Here is a 16411-nt window from a genome sequence, read left to right as displayed (position 1 = left end):
GTGTGGACAGAGTGCTGGACTAGATGGGCCCTTGGCCAGATCCAGCAGGACTCTTCTTATTAACATAAGCTCTTAAAACATTTCCTGGTGCCAAGCCATAGGGCAATGTCCCTGAAATAATTAATGGAAGGGAAGCTGGAGAAAAACACCTATATTTTTGATCTATCCTATTTATCTGTCTCTAGGTTGCGTTTTGGAGTCTTTGCTTACCTGCTACAGTAGACTGAAATTTTACCAATGGTGAAATTCATCTGAATTTTGGTCAAATTTCTATGGATTTCAGTGGCTGAAATCTATTGGATGCCAAAGTAAAAGAGAGACTCTTTAGCCCTCTCCAGGCATTCTTCTTCAGAGTGGAATAAGCTCACAAGGGAAGCAGCAGGGATGAGCATGGTAGCTCCACCCTTCCATCACTGTTTGTGTCGGCCTCCCTCCCTGTGTTGGAAGGAAAGCCTCTGAAGCACTTGTGGGGTTTCCCCATGCATCTGAGAAACCTGGAAAATTAGGGTTCTAAAATCCACGGGGAACTCCAAAAATACAGGAAGCTCCCTGCTTTAGAGGGTGGCAAGAATGACAATGGGGGGAGGACAAAGGTAGTGCACATGTGCTCACTGCCCTCTTTCATGTGTTTACACAAGAAGAAAGCCTGAAGAAGTACTTGTGATTGTCCTTGGATTTGCACATCTGCATCTAGTGCAGGAAGGGAGTGTAAGGAGAAGCTCCTAGCACGGCATCTGGCTGCATAATACTCCATGGCATAAAATAGATTACAGCCTTCCGAGTTACAGTGTTTTCTGCTTTGAGTGATTTATTTAAGTGTAGAAACATGCCTATATGGAATTTGACCACTGGTCCCTCAAGCTCAGTCAATGTTAATGAACAGCAGCTCTCTGGACTTTCAGACAGGAGTCTTTCCTGGAAATGCCAGAAATTGGACATGGGACCTTTTGCATGCAAAGTATGTGCTTTAGCAATGAGCTATGGACCTTCCCTATGTGTGCAGCTTTTCCACCCTTTGCTGTAATTCTGTTTACTACCATTTCATGTGACTTGTTTTGTGCAATCAAAGGAGCAACTGCCAACTTCATATACTGTTATATCCCATGTTATTATATTATATTATCTTTATTCATACAGAGCCATTTCAGAGCCTACTGCTCTCTCCTAGCCTCTAATAATCTTCTCCTGTGTCTTCTTCCTCTCCTCACATTCTTCCTTTGAGCTCCTATTGCTGGTTTTACTTTTAAGCTTCATGTCACAACTACCTTACAGAAGCTCATTGAACATTTTATCACTAATGGCCCCAGTTCCAAAGTAAATTTGCAACTTTAAGATATTATCTTAGATATTCAAAGAAAGAAATTATATATGTTATATTTGAGGCTCAGAAGAGTGTTCTAATAACATAGCTTTGGGAACAGGGTGTGAAATTCAGTAGCCAAACAAGTTAGGTTGGATGAGCACTGGTTTGGCTGAGATTCTTCCAGTCTGGTCAGTTCTGAAGTATTTTGCCTTCCTAGATAATGTTGAGCACAACACTGTAATTAAATTGGCATAAACGGATCTATTTAGCATCTCTCTACTTCAATACAATTTCTGTTGCAGATCTACATGTTCTGTTGTGGAAAGCCTGATCACACAATTCCTTCTGATACATGCATGCACAAATGCAAACACACACTCACATCATCCTAGAATCTTTTGCTGAACATCCCTGTGTATACTAAGAAACACAATTAAATGTTCAAACATCTCAGTCTGAATACACATTCTGAAGACATATTAGCTGGAGGAGGAGGAGGAAGAGATACCCTGCAGGGCATTTCTAAATGTGTAAATCATACATTTTGATTTCTTTATCAATAATCAATAACATTCCCATTTTTATGACATACACATTTTGTATTTACCCATTTTGGAAGCACTGCTTTTATCTCTGTTGCAATCTTGGGCTGGATACTTAACAGAGCCACACACCAACTCTCACAGTTGTTCTCCAGAGTTGTCTTTCCAAATGATTTTATACTCCAACATGGCTTTTTAAAGCAATTTGGTTTTCTGCCACTCTCAGAGGTTGGATCAATCTCAATATGTAGTTCACCAGTTTATTGACTGACTGGCCAAATCTAAATGCAACATGGCAGGATGCCAACACAACCTGCCTAGGATGCTTTTTATTTTTACTCCCTGGTCACTCTTTCTTCCCTTTTCTGCCATTCTTAGAGACATTACTCAAATACTTAAGCCCAAATTTATATATATGTAAGTTGTTTTGAGACTTTTTTTGTAGGGAATGATAAATAAATGCAATTAATAATACTAACAATAATTTGCAGGGCACTTTTGCGTATTTTAAGTATGTCTTTGCCCCATTAACATATTTGTTTTATTTATTCAACAAAACTTGTATACTGCTTAACTTAAAAGAAAACTTTGGTTTACAAAGGGGTCGGGTTTAAAGGTCTACATGTGCAAAAAGGGGCGTGTGGAGGAAAGAGGAGAAGCTCAACCTCTTCCCCATGTTACCTCATGGCAAACAGGTGCTTAAGATGCCCAAAACTGCCCTACACATATCACTTGTCCATTAGGGATTAGCCATGCCTTTGAATTTCAAAATTCTTGTATCCATATATGCATTCATACACCTCAGAGTACCACCTTCACTCCATCAGTAAGTTGCATCTAATGATGTCCCTCTGCTGGAGGAAGGAACACAGGAAGCTTCCTTATACTAAATCAGAACATTGGTCAATCTAGGTTTGTGTTGTCTATAATAACTAGAAATCGCTCTCCAGGGATTCAGGGAGGAGACATTCCCAGCTGGAAGTTGCCAGGGATAGAACCTGGGACCTTCTGTATTCAAAGCAGATGCTCTACCACTGAGCTACCGCCCTTCCCTCAAAGTCTCTGGGATTCAGCAGAGGCTCCTACCAGTAGAACAGGGAAGGAGGTTATTTTTGCCTATTTACCCTCCCCACACCACCTCTCACACTGTTTCAAAGGGTCCCCCGATGGGGGCTGCAGATGGAAGGGTGAATTTGTAAAAATTGCCATCCTTCCCTTGTCCACAGACTGAAGCCTCTGTTGGATCAAAGAGCCTTCTGCCAGCAAGGGACACCTCTGGACACAATGCAATATGAAAACCACATTTGGCTGCCAGTAAAGGTGTATTTACCCCTAACTCTTGCTCATTTGTTTCCTCTCCCATCCTGCAGGGCCAGTCCTGATAAACCCTATCTTCCTTCCCCAATGGATTCTTCCAGCGGGTGGAAAGATAAAGCCAGGCTGCAACTGGAGTCACACATGTTCTAACAGCAGCAGGAACAGAACTCAGCTGGATGCCCCTAATTAATCAGATGTATTTGCAGTTGACTCTTAAGCCAGTAATTAGTTAATTGCACCAATTAATTGATTAATGCTTTCAGAGGTGTTACTAAGCCACTGGAGCAAACCATACATTTACATAGCAATCAAAGATCATATGTAATGTTTGCAAAACATAGTGAGGGGGGAAAGCTACAGCTTCATAGCTAGTCTCAGGTTTCATTTCTCCCAGCCAGTTGACCCAAACAGCAGATTACAATGCTAACGAAATCTAGTACATACCCCGACTACAGAGCTCATTTATAAATTGTGAGTTGAAACATTTTAGTTGTTTTTGTTTAGATTCTGACTTCAAGTCTTCTGCAACTGTTAACTGAACCATGTGCCTGGAAAACTGGCTATTTACTCAATTTCACTGTTCCAGCCTATGCCTGGGAGCTAACAGATCACAGGTTTTTAAAACAAAATTACTAATTATTACATGGGGTGGTGTTCAATTAAGTCCTACTCAGAGCACAACCATTGAACTTAATGAACCTAATTTAGTTAAGTCCATTAACTTCAATGGGTCTACTCTGAGTAGGACTAGTGTTGAACAACACTCATAATTTTTAAAACATTACAATATGTGAGATTAAACACACACACAGACAACTAAGGATGCAAGTATCAAAAGGGCAGAATGGACAGAATTAAAAACAAAATGGATCACAACATGGATTTTGGGATGTCATCACTCTGATTTTTTACACTTCCCTGGTAAGGATGCATACACACCATACATTTAAAGCACATGACTTTCCCAAAGAATGTTGGGGACTGTGGACAGTTTCCAGCAACCTTATCAAACTACAGTTCCCAGGATTATTCCAATTGTTTTTCATCATCTGGTTTTCCTGAATGATATTCATTTTATTTTATTAAAAACTATTTTTTTTCAGTTCCAAAAGAGCAAATCATTAATCAACATTTTAAGGCTTCTATCTTATATAACACTCTGGAGTAATTTCCAGTGAACTCAGTATGGCTTCCTTCTGAGTAAACACTTATGCGGTCAGGCTGACAGTTGTACTTAGGAGATTTGAAATTCTTCAGCAAGTATTTTTAAAAGGTAACCATTTTTAAACAACAACATTAGAACTAAAGATCTGGTTCATGTCCTTTCAGAAGTTAGTTACAATATTCCTTTTAAGATGGCTTATTGGGTCACAGATGATGGTTTTACTGAATTAGTTTTAATTTGCTGAAGTGTTGCTATATATGTAGGTTTTTTTTAAGCATTTTAGTGTTTTTCTATTTTACATTGTTGAATTATGCTTTGATTTTGTTGTTAGCTGCCTTAAGTTTTTTAATAAAGGAAAGGGGAGGGGTGTAAATGTCAAATGAGTAAAATAAGAAACAAAACAGAAACAACAAAGGCAACTTACCAATAGCCATCATATAATCCCACCGGTCTATCAGGCACATGTTGAAGATCAGATGATCTGAGGTTTGCCCTTGGCCGATGAGTGAAATATTTCGTTCCAGGTTTTGGCAGACTGCAGTGGTCCAGCCTACTAGGAACCAAACCACTACCAGAAAAATCACAGCCAGCATTTTCATCACTCGTCCGCCTGTCATATATGGCATTCGTTGAGCAGTTCGAGACAGGAACACCTTCAAAACCCTGCAGAATCAAATAGACAAAGCATCACAGTATAGTTAGTGGGCCATGCTCAAGGTTCTTGCATTAATTTACAAGGTTCTTATCAACTTGGGTCCAGGATACCTTAAGGATCACCTGATCCCTTGTATCCCTGTCCAATCACTGAGATCTTGGGGGGAGTCCCTCATGGTTCAGATGAATGGGTCATTTCCACCAGAAGCTGTGCATTCAGTATTGGGGGCCTGATTCTGTGGAACTCCCAGCTAAGATGAGATAGGTCCCCTCCCTGTTGAATTTCAGGTGCCTGACAAGGACATTTTAAGGAAGGTTTCTGTTTTTATGATTAATTTTAATAGATCTTATTAACTGCATGGTTTTTATAATTGTTTATGTACACTGCTTAGAAACTTCAGTAATTAGGTAGTATATAAATACTTAAATAAAATAAAGTAAAATAAATAGTATTCACTCCTTCAAAGAGTTTCAGTCACTACTGCATTTCCTCATAGAATAACAGTCTGCATTGTACTTCTTTTTTGAAGGAAAGGTGCAGCTCTAGGTGCTTTATTTAAAGCATTATAGTCTGCACAAGCATTTTAATTAAACAGAACTAAGAACAACCCTGCTGGATCAGACCAAAGGTGAACAGCACTCTTCCACTCATAGTGCCTCTGATACTGACGACAGTACATACCCATAATGACTAGTAGCCAATGATAGCCTTTTCCTTCTCCATGAATTAGTCTAATCTCCTGTTAAAGCCATCCAAATTGGGTGACCATCACTACATCCGGAGCTTAACTGTGCATTCTACTTCCTTTGCCTGTCCTGAATCTTCCTACATTCAGCTTCAATGATACTACATAGGAACATAGGAGACTATCTTATACTGGGTCAGCTCAGGATTGTTAACACTGACTGGCAGCAGATCTCTGAGTTTTCACACGGAAGCTCTCCCAGCTGTGCTTGGAGATGCCAGGACTGTGCTCTGCCGCTAAGCTATACTGGACTCCAGAGCTTGTGGGACTCCAACTGTCGTCAGTCCAGCAAGTTCAGTAGCTTGGGATGGTGGGAGTCGTAAGCTAGCAACCTCTGAAGGGGCCACAGATAAGCCACTCCTGCTCCACAGCCTCCTTAGAATTCTATTCTTGTAAATGTCACAAGAGGCAATTCAGATCAAAGGCATGCATGATGAAATCGAGGCAAGTAAAAAAAATGTTTTTCAAGCTATCATTCTAGTGATCTGGCTCTACAAGAGCTTCCCAGGAGACTCCTCTCCCCATATTTTACAGATGGCACAGAAATGTGTGTTTGGAGGAGAAGACAGCTCTGTGTGATTGACATTTCCTCCATGATAGTTTTGAATTATTGTAACTATGTATTGCATACATGCACCAGAAAAAAACAAACATAACCTAAAACCCAAAGGCATCTTTGGACAATTCTGTATCTATATAGTGTGCAGCATGGAAGGAAGGATCAAATAAATATCAGTGACACCAATTATTTTTAGGACATCCGGGTGTCCTGTTTCTTAGTCGTCCTGTCAGCAAAAGAGCTTGTAGGAATGAGATAAAAATCTAGCAAATCGACGAGCTAGCAGAAAAATCACACCTACCATTTACACACAAAGTAAATTCTTCATTCCCATAGATTTTGTATCTTTCTTCTAACTGTTGTCATCATAATTACACCCTAACTTAATTCCCTTACCTGCCTTCACAGCAGACTTGTTTCTGTGGCAGGCAGGAGGCGAGTTCCAGCTTACCTCATCTGGGAGACTAAGCAGGACTAAGGCTGGCCAGTACCTGGATGGGAGACTACCTGGGATGCTGGGGTGCTGCAAGCGAGATCTGCCACCTTTCCCTTCTTCCTACCTGCCCAGCCAGCCAGCCAGCCAGCCAATTAGCAAGCCAGGTGGTGGGATAGGTAGGAGAAAATGTTGGGAGGATAAGGGTCGAAATGGTTTCTAGTCCTGTGGGAAGGATAAGGATTTGAGTGGCCCCTAGCTACGCTTGCTATAAGGATGGTAACTTTAAGAATTGGTGCCTTAGACTGCTTTTTCCCCTCCTCCTTCTCCATCCTTTTTTCCTTGTGTGTCGTGTCTTTTACATTCCAAGTTTGACAGCATGGGTGTCTTTAGCCTGCCGCCTGAACCATGTCTGCTCAGAAGTAAGTCCCACTAATTCCATAGGGCTTACTCCCAGTTAAGTGGGGTTAGGGTTGCAGCCTTAGTCCTGATCTTGTAAGCTGCTCTTGAGTCCCTTTAGGCTAAATAGCAGGTTATAAATGGCTTTAAAAATGTTTAAAACCATTCTTTAAAATGATGTAAAGTTTAAATAAAATAATAATCTGCATCCCATTTCTCTAGTGGGAAGGCAAGTCATTTTACAAATGGACAACTGAGAATTTCCACTCTGAAATCCATTCTCTAGCCCAGAACAAACGTTGGATAGCAGTGTTCCAAATTAGTGACCTCTTCCTTCTCTTATGGGTCCTGGGTGGATTTCACATACATGTATTTTGCTCACAGTCAAATTGTCCTATGGGTTTTGCTGCTTTAAAGCTCCATAAACAGTAGTTTCCATGCATGCACATTTCACTCCTAATTGCACTGCATCACAAGTTTTGTAGACTTTAGGGTTACCTACTTAGTTCCTCATGCACATGATATTTGAAATAATATAGAATGCCACACAGTCTCTTCAAAATATTAGAATGCAATTTCAGAATATAATTCTGCACATTTTGCCCTGAGTTCTGTCTTAGGCAAAATTCACTGGCAGCTCTAATTTTGATGCAGGTGGCCCATCTTGCATTCTATTTATATATTTATACATTTCATCTTTAACATAGTTACTGATGTGTTTCAATGTTTGCAATAGGGTCTCCGCTACCCATAGCATGAACTATGAAGGTCTGCTTTTATTTATTATTTGTTTACATATTCATTTCTGCCTCGATGCCTTTCCTCCAAAAAGGTCACAGCAGCATGCATTGGGAAGGGCCGTAGCTCAGGGCTAGAGCATCTGCTTTGCATGCAGAAGGTCCCAGGTTCAATCCCTGGCATCTCTAGGTAGGGCTGGGAATGTCCCCTGTCTGAAATCTTGGAGTTGCTGGTCTGGCTGTGTATGGTTCTTCCACTCCCCCTCATTGTATTCTCACAACAATCCTGTGAAGTAGGTTAGGCTAAGAGACAGACTGATCTGGGTCATCCAGTGAGTTTCTTGGATCTGAAGCTGCCCCCTCCCTCCACTGTTAGCCTGACACTCTAACCAATACATTACAGTGGCTGAAATATGTTTGCTGTCTGGAACAATGTTTGACCCAGGCACTCAAAATCCAGGAATGGCTGGGGAAGGGGGAGGAGAACCAGGCGTGGATGACTCTGTCAATGTTGGTTTCTGTCAGGTTCTCATTTTTTTCAAAATGAGTTTGCATTTTTTTTTAAAAAAGGTTCTCATTAAAATTCATCAGCATTTTAGTACCAACTTTTACTTATATACACATTTTTCTATGTGATTTTGCCCAATATACACAATTCTGCAACACACATTTCCTAATATAAAGCACTGTATGCTATTTTCACTAATTTAACCTTTTTTAAGATGTCTTGAAAGCTTTTAAAAAATGTTTTTAATGTTGTTTTGTTTTAATGTATTTTAACGTCTGTTTTTATGATGTTTTAAAGTGTTTTTAGTGCTTTTGTTTGCCGCCATGGGCTCCTGCTGGGTGGAAGGGCGGGAGATAAATCAAATAATAAATAAATAAATGCATTTTTTTGCACACATTATGTGGCTGGAGAACTGCATTGCAAAATTCAGAGAAGTGTAAATTTCAAATGATGGTTGTGTTTCAGTTCGCATATTGTTTCGGAAAGTGCAGATTAGAGACATTCACCTTTAAATATGAACTGAATCTACATTTCTCCCCACCACTAGAAAGGACAATAGCCTTGGCAGTGCTTCCCCCTCTTCTCACTGTTGTTTGTCTCAGTTCCCAGGGGGCTTGTTCTCATCCTGCTTAGCTGTGCTTGGCAGTCTGAAGAAGGAGAGAGAAAGAAGGGAACAGATTGGCCAGGGCAGTGTTTTCCCTTCTCCTCCCTCTCTTCTGCTGTTACTTGGCTTCCTGACAGGTTGTGCTCACACTGCTCTGCCTGGAAACCTTGGTCTGTGGTCAGAGAAAAAAAGATGAACTATGGCAGCCTGGACCTTGGGTGAGTCAAGGGAAGAGCAAAGAAGAGGAAAAAACACAGCCCAAACTTATCTACTCCCATACCCAGCTAAAAATAAAAAATAGAAATCTTCAGGGCCAGCTGCACGATTTTATTTTAAAGCACTTGGAAAGAACTCTGAACAACACCTGAAAGTAGTTCCCATAATTGCCAGGTGAACATGTTGAACTGTACATTTTTGGTTACATCTTTGATTGATTTCCTATTCATCTTTATATGCATGCCCCACCCACCCCCAAAAGGCAGAAGGCCCAGACTACTATCTTTCATTTTCAAAAAAGCAAGTCAGTTGGACATCTTTGAAGGCAAAATCTTGAGGGAACATTCTAAGGCTTATGAGACAGATATGGAGGTACTGCTGTTGCCAAGGGCACTTAGGCTGCAATCCTATGCCCACTTACCAGAGATTAAGCTCCAATGTACTGAACAGAACTTTTGTTTGAGTAGACACATTTTGGATTGCACTGTTAGTCACTTAATTGGTGACACTAAGCAGTCAGAAGGAAGAACATGGGGCATTTCCTCTACCTTTTCTGCTCAAAAGGTTTGCTCTCTTTTAAGAGGAACAGCTTGCAGTGAGAAGTACAGGTGCAGAACAAAGTGAATGATGCCTTGTGTCTGTAACAGCTGTATGGCTGGCACAAATTAAAGAGGGTAAGCCTTTTCTAGTATGGAAATACCAATATGGGGAAGTTTCACCTGTTGACATTCTGACTGTCAGACATCTTATTACTTGTGTGGCTCCTGCTTTACCTTTGAACCCTGTATTTCAGCACAGCAGCTTTTAACATTCTGAATGCTGAAAAAATGGCTAAGGATGAACTTCTTATGAACTAAAAAGTTCATGTAGATGAACTTGAACTAGTTCATTTTGTAAAAGGACTAACTTGAACTGGAACCAGTTCCTTTTTGGACAGTATGAGTTTGAACCAGAACTAGTTCTTTTTAAAAAAGAAATGTCCAAGCACTCCATTTGGCCCCAGAAGGTTGCCTAGAAGCGAATGCAGTCCTCAGGCTGAAAAGGGTTCCCCGCCCTTAGATTAGTGGCTCTGTTAATTCCAGGGCTGAATTCAACAGGTTCATCAAACATTTATAGACCAAGGGCAACTGTCCATCTTGCCAGGTTCTTGCACAAGCCACATTGTATGGGAATGGGATGCATTCATACAGTGCATCCAAGGGGGGAGAAAAAATTGTAGACCCTACATTACAGATGAGCCACCTTCTTAGTTATGGTATTCTTCTTAAATGCCCATAAAATCCTTCAGAGAGTATTGGTGCTGGGGCAAGCAAGTTATTTGCCTTTTAAAAGCACAGAAGAGATTATTATCTCACCATAAACCATTTGACTATTTTCCCCTTATCAAAGTTTTCCAGAACAAGGAGTACAAAAGATCTCAAGGTCAATATTTATCAGGAAGCTTACACATGAAAATAGACCTGAGTCATGCTCTCTAATAATCCTCTCCTCAACCAAAGCCAGCTGTAGCAAAATATATTCAAAATTTTCTTTATAACCCTTGGTTCAAATTGGAGGTGACTGTTTCAGCTGAACTTGCACCTCACATGGGAAAACCCTGCCGAACAAAACCTGCCACTTCTAGGCTTGATAGAGCAAAACTATTAGATATGGCACAGTTCAAAATTCAGGTAACGTTTACACCCTAGAAAACCTCTTTTGCTGTTTAAAAAACATTAACCATTTCACAACAAATTTATTCACATGCAGGGAAAGTATTTTTACATTGGCTCTTTTTAAAAACAAAACAAAACACCCAGATAAGCTAAAAAAAAATAGAGCTGAAGTATAGTTGTACATAAGGATAGGTCCACATTTTTAAGTGATCCAGCCTAATTCTCATTTCCCAGATTAATACATGAGTTAGGACAGGAGTTGCCAACCTTTTTAGATCAGCAGGCACATTTTGAATTTTGAGAAGATGCTGTGGGCATCAGTCACAAAATGGCTGCCATTGGGGTGTGACATACCACAACATGGCTGCCTTTACCATGAACTCATCAGGTGGCCTTAGGCACCCCCCTCCCTTTCTCAGCCTTAGCCCCATATCTGCAGCATGAAGATAATAATAATGACCAGGTTATAGCCAGTGTGGCATAGTGGCTAGAGTGTTGGACTATGACCTGGCAGACCAGGGTTTGAATCCCCACACAGCCATGAAGCTCACTGGGTGACCTTGGGCCAGTCACTGCCTCTCAGCCTCAGAGGAAGGCAATGGTAAACCCCCTCTGATACTACTTACCATGAAAACTCTATTCATAGGGTTGCCATAAGTCAGAATCGACTTGAAGGCAGTTCATCATCATCATCATAGGGCTGTAATAAGAAAATGTGTGTACAGTGGAGACCAGTGGCTTTGATGCCAGTGGATTAGTGAATCTCTTCTGAGCTTTAGTCTGAAATTTCAAAAAGCTGTCCAAGGTTCTGAAGCACAACCAAGATATTGTGGCCTGATTGTGCAGTTCCAGAAAAGCAGCAAAATCAAGCCCCCTTGATTGTCATCCATGGGCTGTATTTCACTGGATGGGCCACAAGTTCCCATGGCCTTGGTTCAGTTCTTTCAAGAAAGCTAAAGAAATAGAGCCCTATGTTGTGAGGCTTAATTCATTATGGTCTGCAAAATCCCTCTTAAAGGAACACAGGATGGGAAAGTGTTTGAACTGCATGCTAAAAACCAAGTGTTCATATGCCAACAAGAAGTTAGGCCTGGAAGCATCACACAAACCTTCTGTGTGATAGCAGTTGCAGGATTTAGGACTGCTGCCTTTGGGTTCAATGTTGGGCTGCAATCCTAGGAATTAAATCCCATAGCATTTGGTGGGACTTAGGAACATGTGAATGTAGGAAGCTGCCATATACTTAGTCAGACCATTGGTCCAACTAGCTCAGTATGGTCTACACTGACTGGCAGTGGCTCTCCAGGATTTCAGACAGGGTTCTCTCCCAGCCCTACCAGGAGATGCTGGGGATTGAAACTGGGACTTTCTACATGCAAATCAGACACTCTGCCACTGAGCTATGGCCATTCCAGTCTACGACTCAGACCTGCACCTGACTAAACATGCTTAGGATTGTACTGTGAATCCCATTAATTTCAACTAAATGGACAGCCTTAACTCTCCCACAGAAATCAGGGGCGAGAGGTGGGCTTCAAAATGCTGAACTACACCTTGATTGTATCCTACACAGAGCAAGGTGAGGAAACAAACATGAAAATTAGGAAATAATAATTCAAACAATGTTAAACTGGCACTGGACTATTTAATTACATTTTCTGCCCTGTTCTATAAGCCAATATGAAATTTCATTTCATTTCATATGTCTCCATCTCTCTGGTTATTTTATTTCATATTTCTCCGTCTCCATAGTTTTCCATTTGTTTTTAAAGTTAATACATCTGCACTATCACAACATAATTCCAACATGGTGGTGCCCCACTAGGGGTTGTCTGGTTCGGGGTGTCCTGTGACAGGGCCTTCTCAGTGGTGGTTCCCCATTTGTGGAATGCACTCACTAGTTAAGTGTGTTAGACTTCCTCATTATTCACTTTTAGGGAAAATCTAAAGACATTTCTGCTTTTTCTCAGGCACTGGTGGCTGAAAGATCCATTCCTAGCAACCCTGAAATTATTAGCTATGAGAGTAGGTAATTGTTTTTTAGAAGTTTTTAAACTTTTTTTTAGACGTTTTAATTCTGTTCTATTATAGATGTGTTTGCCATCCTAGGATCCTTCAGTAGGAAAGGCAGGATATACATTAAATAATAAATAAATAACATTTATTATCATTGGCTATCAAATTTATTCACTTTCCTGCTCTCACATGGAAAGGTTTTTCTCTGATAAGTGAAAGCTGTTGCTCCAAGAATTTTTTTCTGCCACTTGCTCCTCTCTGATTTATTAAGCACTGTGAGAAGTAGTGCTGGAATAATACTAATAGCACCATTCAATAAGAAATATGCAATTCTTCTAGTGGGTTTTCCAAGAGAATAAATCAGTTAACAGCCACTTCTTATAAAATTCAAGGTTTTTATCACAAAAGATCAGATTACTCTTTTGCGTTTGATGAAAATTTGATTCCAAATATAACAAAAAGAATAGTTTGTTTTCAAAGATGTGTCAAAGTCTTGACATTTTGCATGATTTAGCAATGCAATCCTGTGCATGTTTCCACAGAAGTATGTCCAAAGTTGTTTGTTAGTTTGTTTTTAAAAGTACTTATATATTGTTCTCTCCCAAAACATCAGGACAGTGTTAACAATATAAAGAACCTTTAAGAGCAATAGAGAACCATCATAAAATGACTGGCTACTCCAGAAGAAGGTAAACAATTGCAGGGGCCTGTCAGCATAAAAAGTTTCTAAGAGATGCCTGAACAGCAAAAGTGAGGATGACTGCCAAATATCTGCTGGAAGCGTGTTCCACAGCATGAGACAAATGACACTAAATGTCTGACTTCTGGTTGAGGCCAGCTGCGCCTCTGTAACATGGGGGACAACTAATAGCACTCCTCCAGAATGGGCTGGTATATAACAGCTCAGGTGGTCCTTAAGGCACCCTGGACTAAGTTGTTCAAGGCTTTGTATATCAACACAACAACCTTGAACCTGGCCCAGTAGAGTATGGGCAGCCAGTGCAGATATTTTAGCAGATTGAATGCTGTCAGCTGTCTGCCCCATCAGCAGGGTGGTGACAGCATTCTTCACCAGTGTGAGCTTCCAGACCAGGCCCAAGGGCAGCCCCACATAGAGCACACTGTAGCAATTCAGCCTTGAGGAGGTTACCAATACATGGGCTACAGTGGCCAAGTTATTCCAATTGAGGTACAACTATGGCTGGCATACCAGACAAAGTTGGTAAAAGACACTCCTAGCCACTGGGATCACTTGGGCTACATAGATGTATCCAGGAGCACTCCCAAGCCATGAACCTGCTCCTTTAGAGGGAGTGCAACCCCATTCCAAACAGGCAGCTGACCTATCTTCCAGACACGGAAACCACCCACCCACAGAGCCGTGGTCTTCCCAGTTTTCAAACTCAGTTTACTGGTTCTAATCCAGTCCACTACTGCATTAAGGTATTTAATGTCCAGTGGGACTCCTGCACAGGATTGCAGCCGAAAGCACTATTTTCATAGGCTGAAGGTTAGGAGAGGAAAATGACCTACCCCTTTCCTCAAAGAAAGGTGAATTAATAGGAAAATCATGTGCACTGCAAACCTCTGAAAAGCTACAGCCTAAGGAAAGATTCTTTCTGCTCTGATTATCCTCAGTTTGGCTAGAGGTACACAGCTGTGTAGTACTCCTGTGTCAGTCTAGACTTTACCTCTCCATATATTATGCATGCTATTGATTATTTTCACTTAAACAGATCAATTAATTTCAGGTTCTAGTGGAGATGAGTCCCTTTAATTGCACTCTGTACGCAGCTTCAAATAGAAGGGCATATCTAATTAAAGAAAAGTTTTTAAACTGATTCAGAACCATTGTTGAAGTGACATCAGTGTCTGGAGATAATTAATCTTCTCATCTGATTCAATGTTTTTACTGTTGGATAAATGCACCCTTTCTCTGTATTAACTGTATGTGTTTGTAAAGGTGCTAGCAAAATCTGATAACTAGGTTTTGAGAACGCATATTTAGAGATGCTGATGAAGTTCTCCCCAGCCAGGCTTGGAAGGGAGGGGGAAAGTCAAACATAAGGTTCCAGGGACGTACCTGCAGGTACGTTAATACATAGGTTTGAAGCCTTAGTAGGACTTTAGAGTAAACAGGCATTGGAGTGGGCTCTGGAGGACTTGAGTTACTAGGTAATAAAGCTTTTGGCCTTTTCATGGAATTTTTTTTTGCCACTGCTCCCTGCACCCCACCCCACATTGTTCAGGAGGGGCTGTCCCCCATGACCCTCTGAAGAGGCTTTTTGGGAGAACGAGGGTATAGGAATCTTTCCTTCCATGAACTTCCATATCTTATCTGACAGTGCAATCCTGTGCACGTCTACTCAGAAGTAAGTCCCTTGACTTCAATGGGACTTACATAGAGCTATGTGGGTTACAGGATTGCAGTCTTAGGATCCAAGCCCATCAAGGAGGTAATTAAAATATAAATATAGCCCACTCATGTGTTGTTAGAATTTGTAAGCAAGTAACACAATCAGTGGAATGGAAGTACTGGCATGGCACGTGCTTTGCATCTATGAAGCCCCAGTTTTGTTCCAGGTAAACAGGAGCTGAAGTAGCAAGGCTGGGAAAAATCTCTGCCTGAGGGTTTGGGGAGCCGCTGCCAGTCTGAATCGACAGCCCTGGGCTAAATGGATCAGTGGCCTGAAAGCCAAATTAGAAGCGATTGGCTTGTGTGTGTTCATTTTGAGTTTACTAAATAGCACCTGTTCTGGATCAGGATCATGGTGTGGGTGGAGAGTAGGGGTGAAGGGAATATTCAATTCAGTTTGCACCTACAGTTGGATTTATCATATTTGCACTTGCTGAAACAATGAGAACCAAAATGCAGCCATCCTTTGAACATTTTCTGAATTTTGCAGCGCAGTTCTCCAAGGAAGCAATGTTTACAAAAATTGGGAAAATGTACACATCATGAATATATTGCTGAAAACAACATACAAAAATGCATTATATTAGGATAATTTCCTTGCAGAAATGTGTACATTAATCAAAACTGCATACAAAAATGTGTTTATTAGGATAAATTTGCACTGAAATGCTGAAGATTTTTCATGAGGATTTTTTTAAAAAAAGAACATCGCAAATTGCTGCGGAAATGTGGAGAACCAAATTGAAGATTAGAAAAATGAGAAACTGAGAGAGCTGAAAGTGACAGAACATTCCATCCCTAGCGAAGAGGGCATTTAATCCTTTGACTCCACCATGATCTTGATCAAGATTCACACGCACACACAGTGGCTGCTATTTGCCCCAAGAGAAAAGTCACCATCGCCACTAATGGCAAATAGCAGCTGTGGTGGATCCTGGGACAAATAGGTGTTATGGAGGACCCTGATCCAGATCAGAATTGCACAAGGGACAAAGTGTTACATTCCCTTTCCCCACATACCATGGAAATGATCCAGAATTCTGCCTTGCACAAGGGCCATTTATTTATTATTGACTGATTGCATTTGTATACCACCCCATAGCCGAAGCTCTCTGGGCGGGTTACAACAATTAAAAACAAT

The 16411-nt window shown here is 40.9% G+C and overlaps 1 protein-coding gene across 1 annotated transcript in view; it reads right to left on the bottom strand.

The window, feature by feature from the left end:
• Positions 1-16411, bottom strand: part of GPR158 (G protein-coupled receptor 158) — a 166467-nt gene that overhangs the window by 19213 nt on the left and 130843 nt on the right. The window contains exon 7 of the mRNA XM_061586390.1: positions 4752-4990. Coding sequence (XP_061442374.1) covers positions 4752-4990 — 239 coding nt within the window. The remainder of the gene's footprint in view (positions 1-4751; positions 4991-16411) is intronic.

Source organism: Rhineura floridana, chromosome 10 (genome assembly GCF_030035675.1).
Source record: "Rhineura floridana isolate rRhiFlo1 chromosome 10, rRhiFlo1.hap2, whole genome shotgun sequence".
NCBI lineage: Eukaryota > Metazoa > Chordata > Lepidosauria > Squamata > Rhineuridae > Rhineura > Rhineura floridana.
Note: the sequence above shows the minus strand (reverse complement) of the source record. Positions and strands in the feature narration are given on the sequence as shown.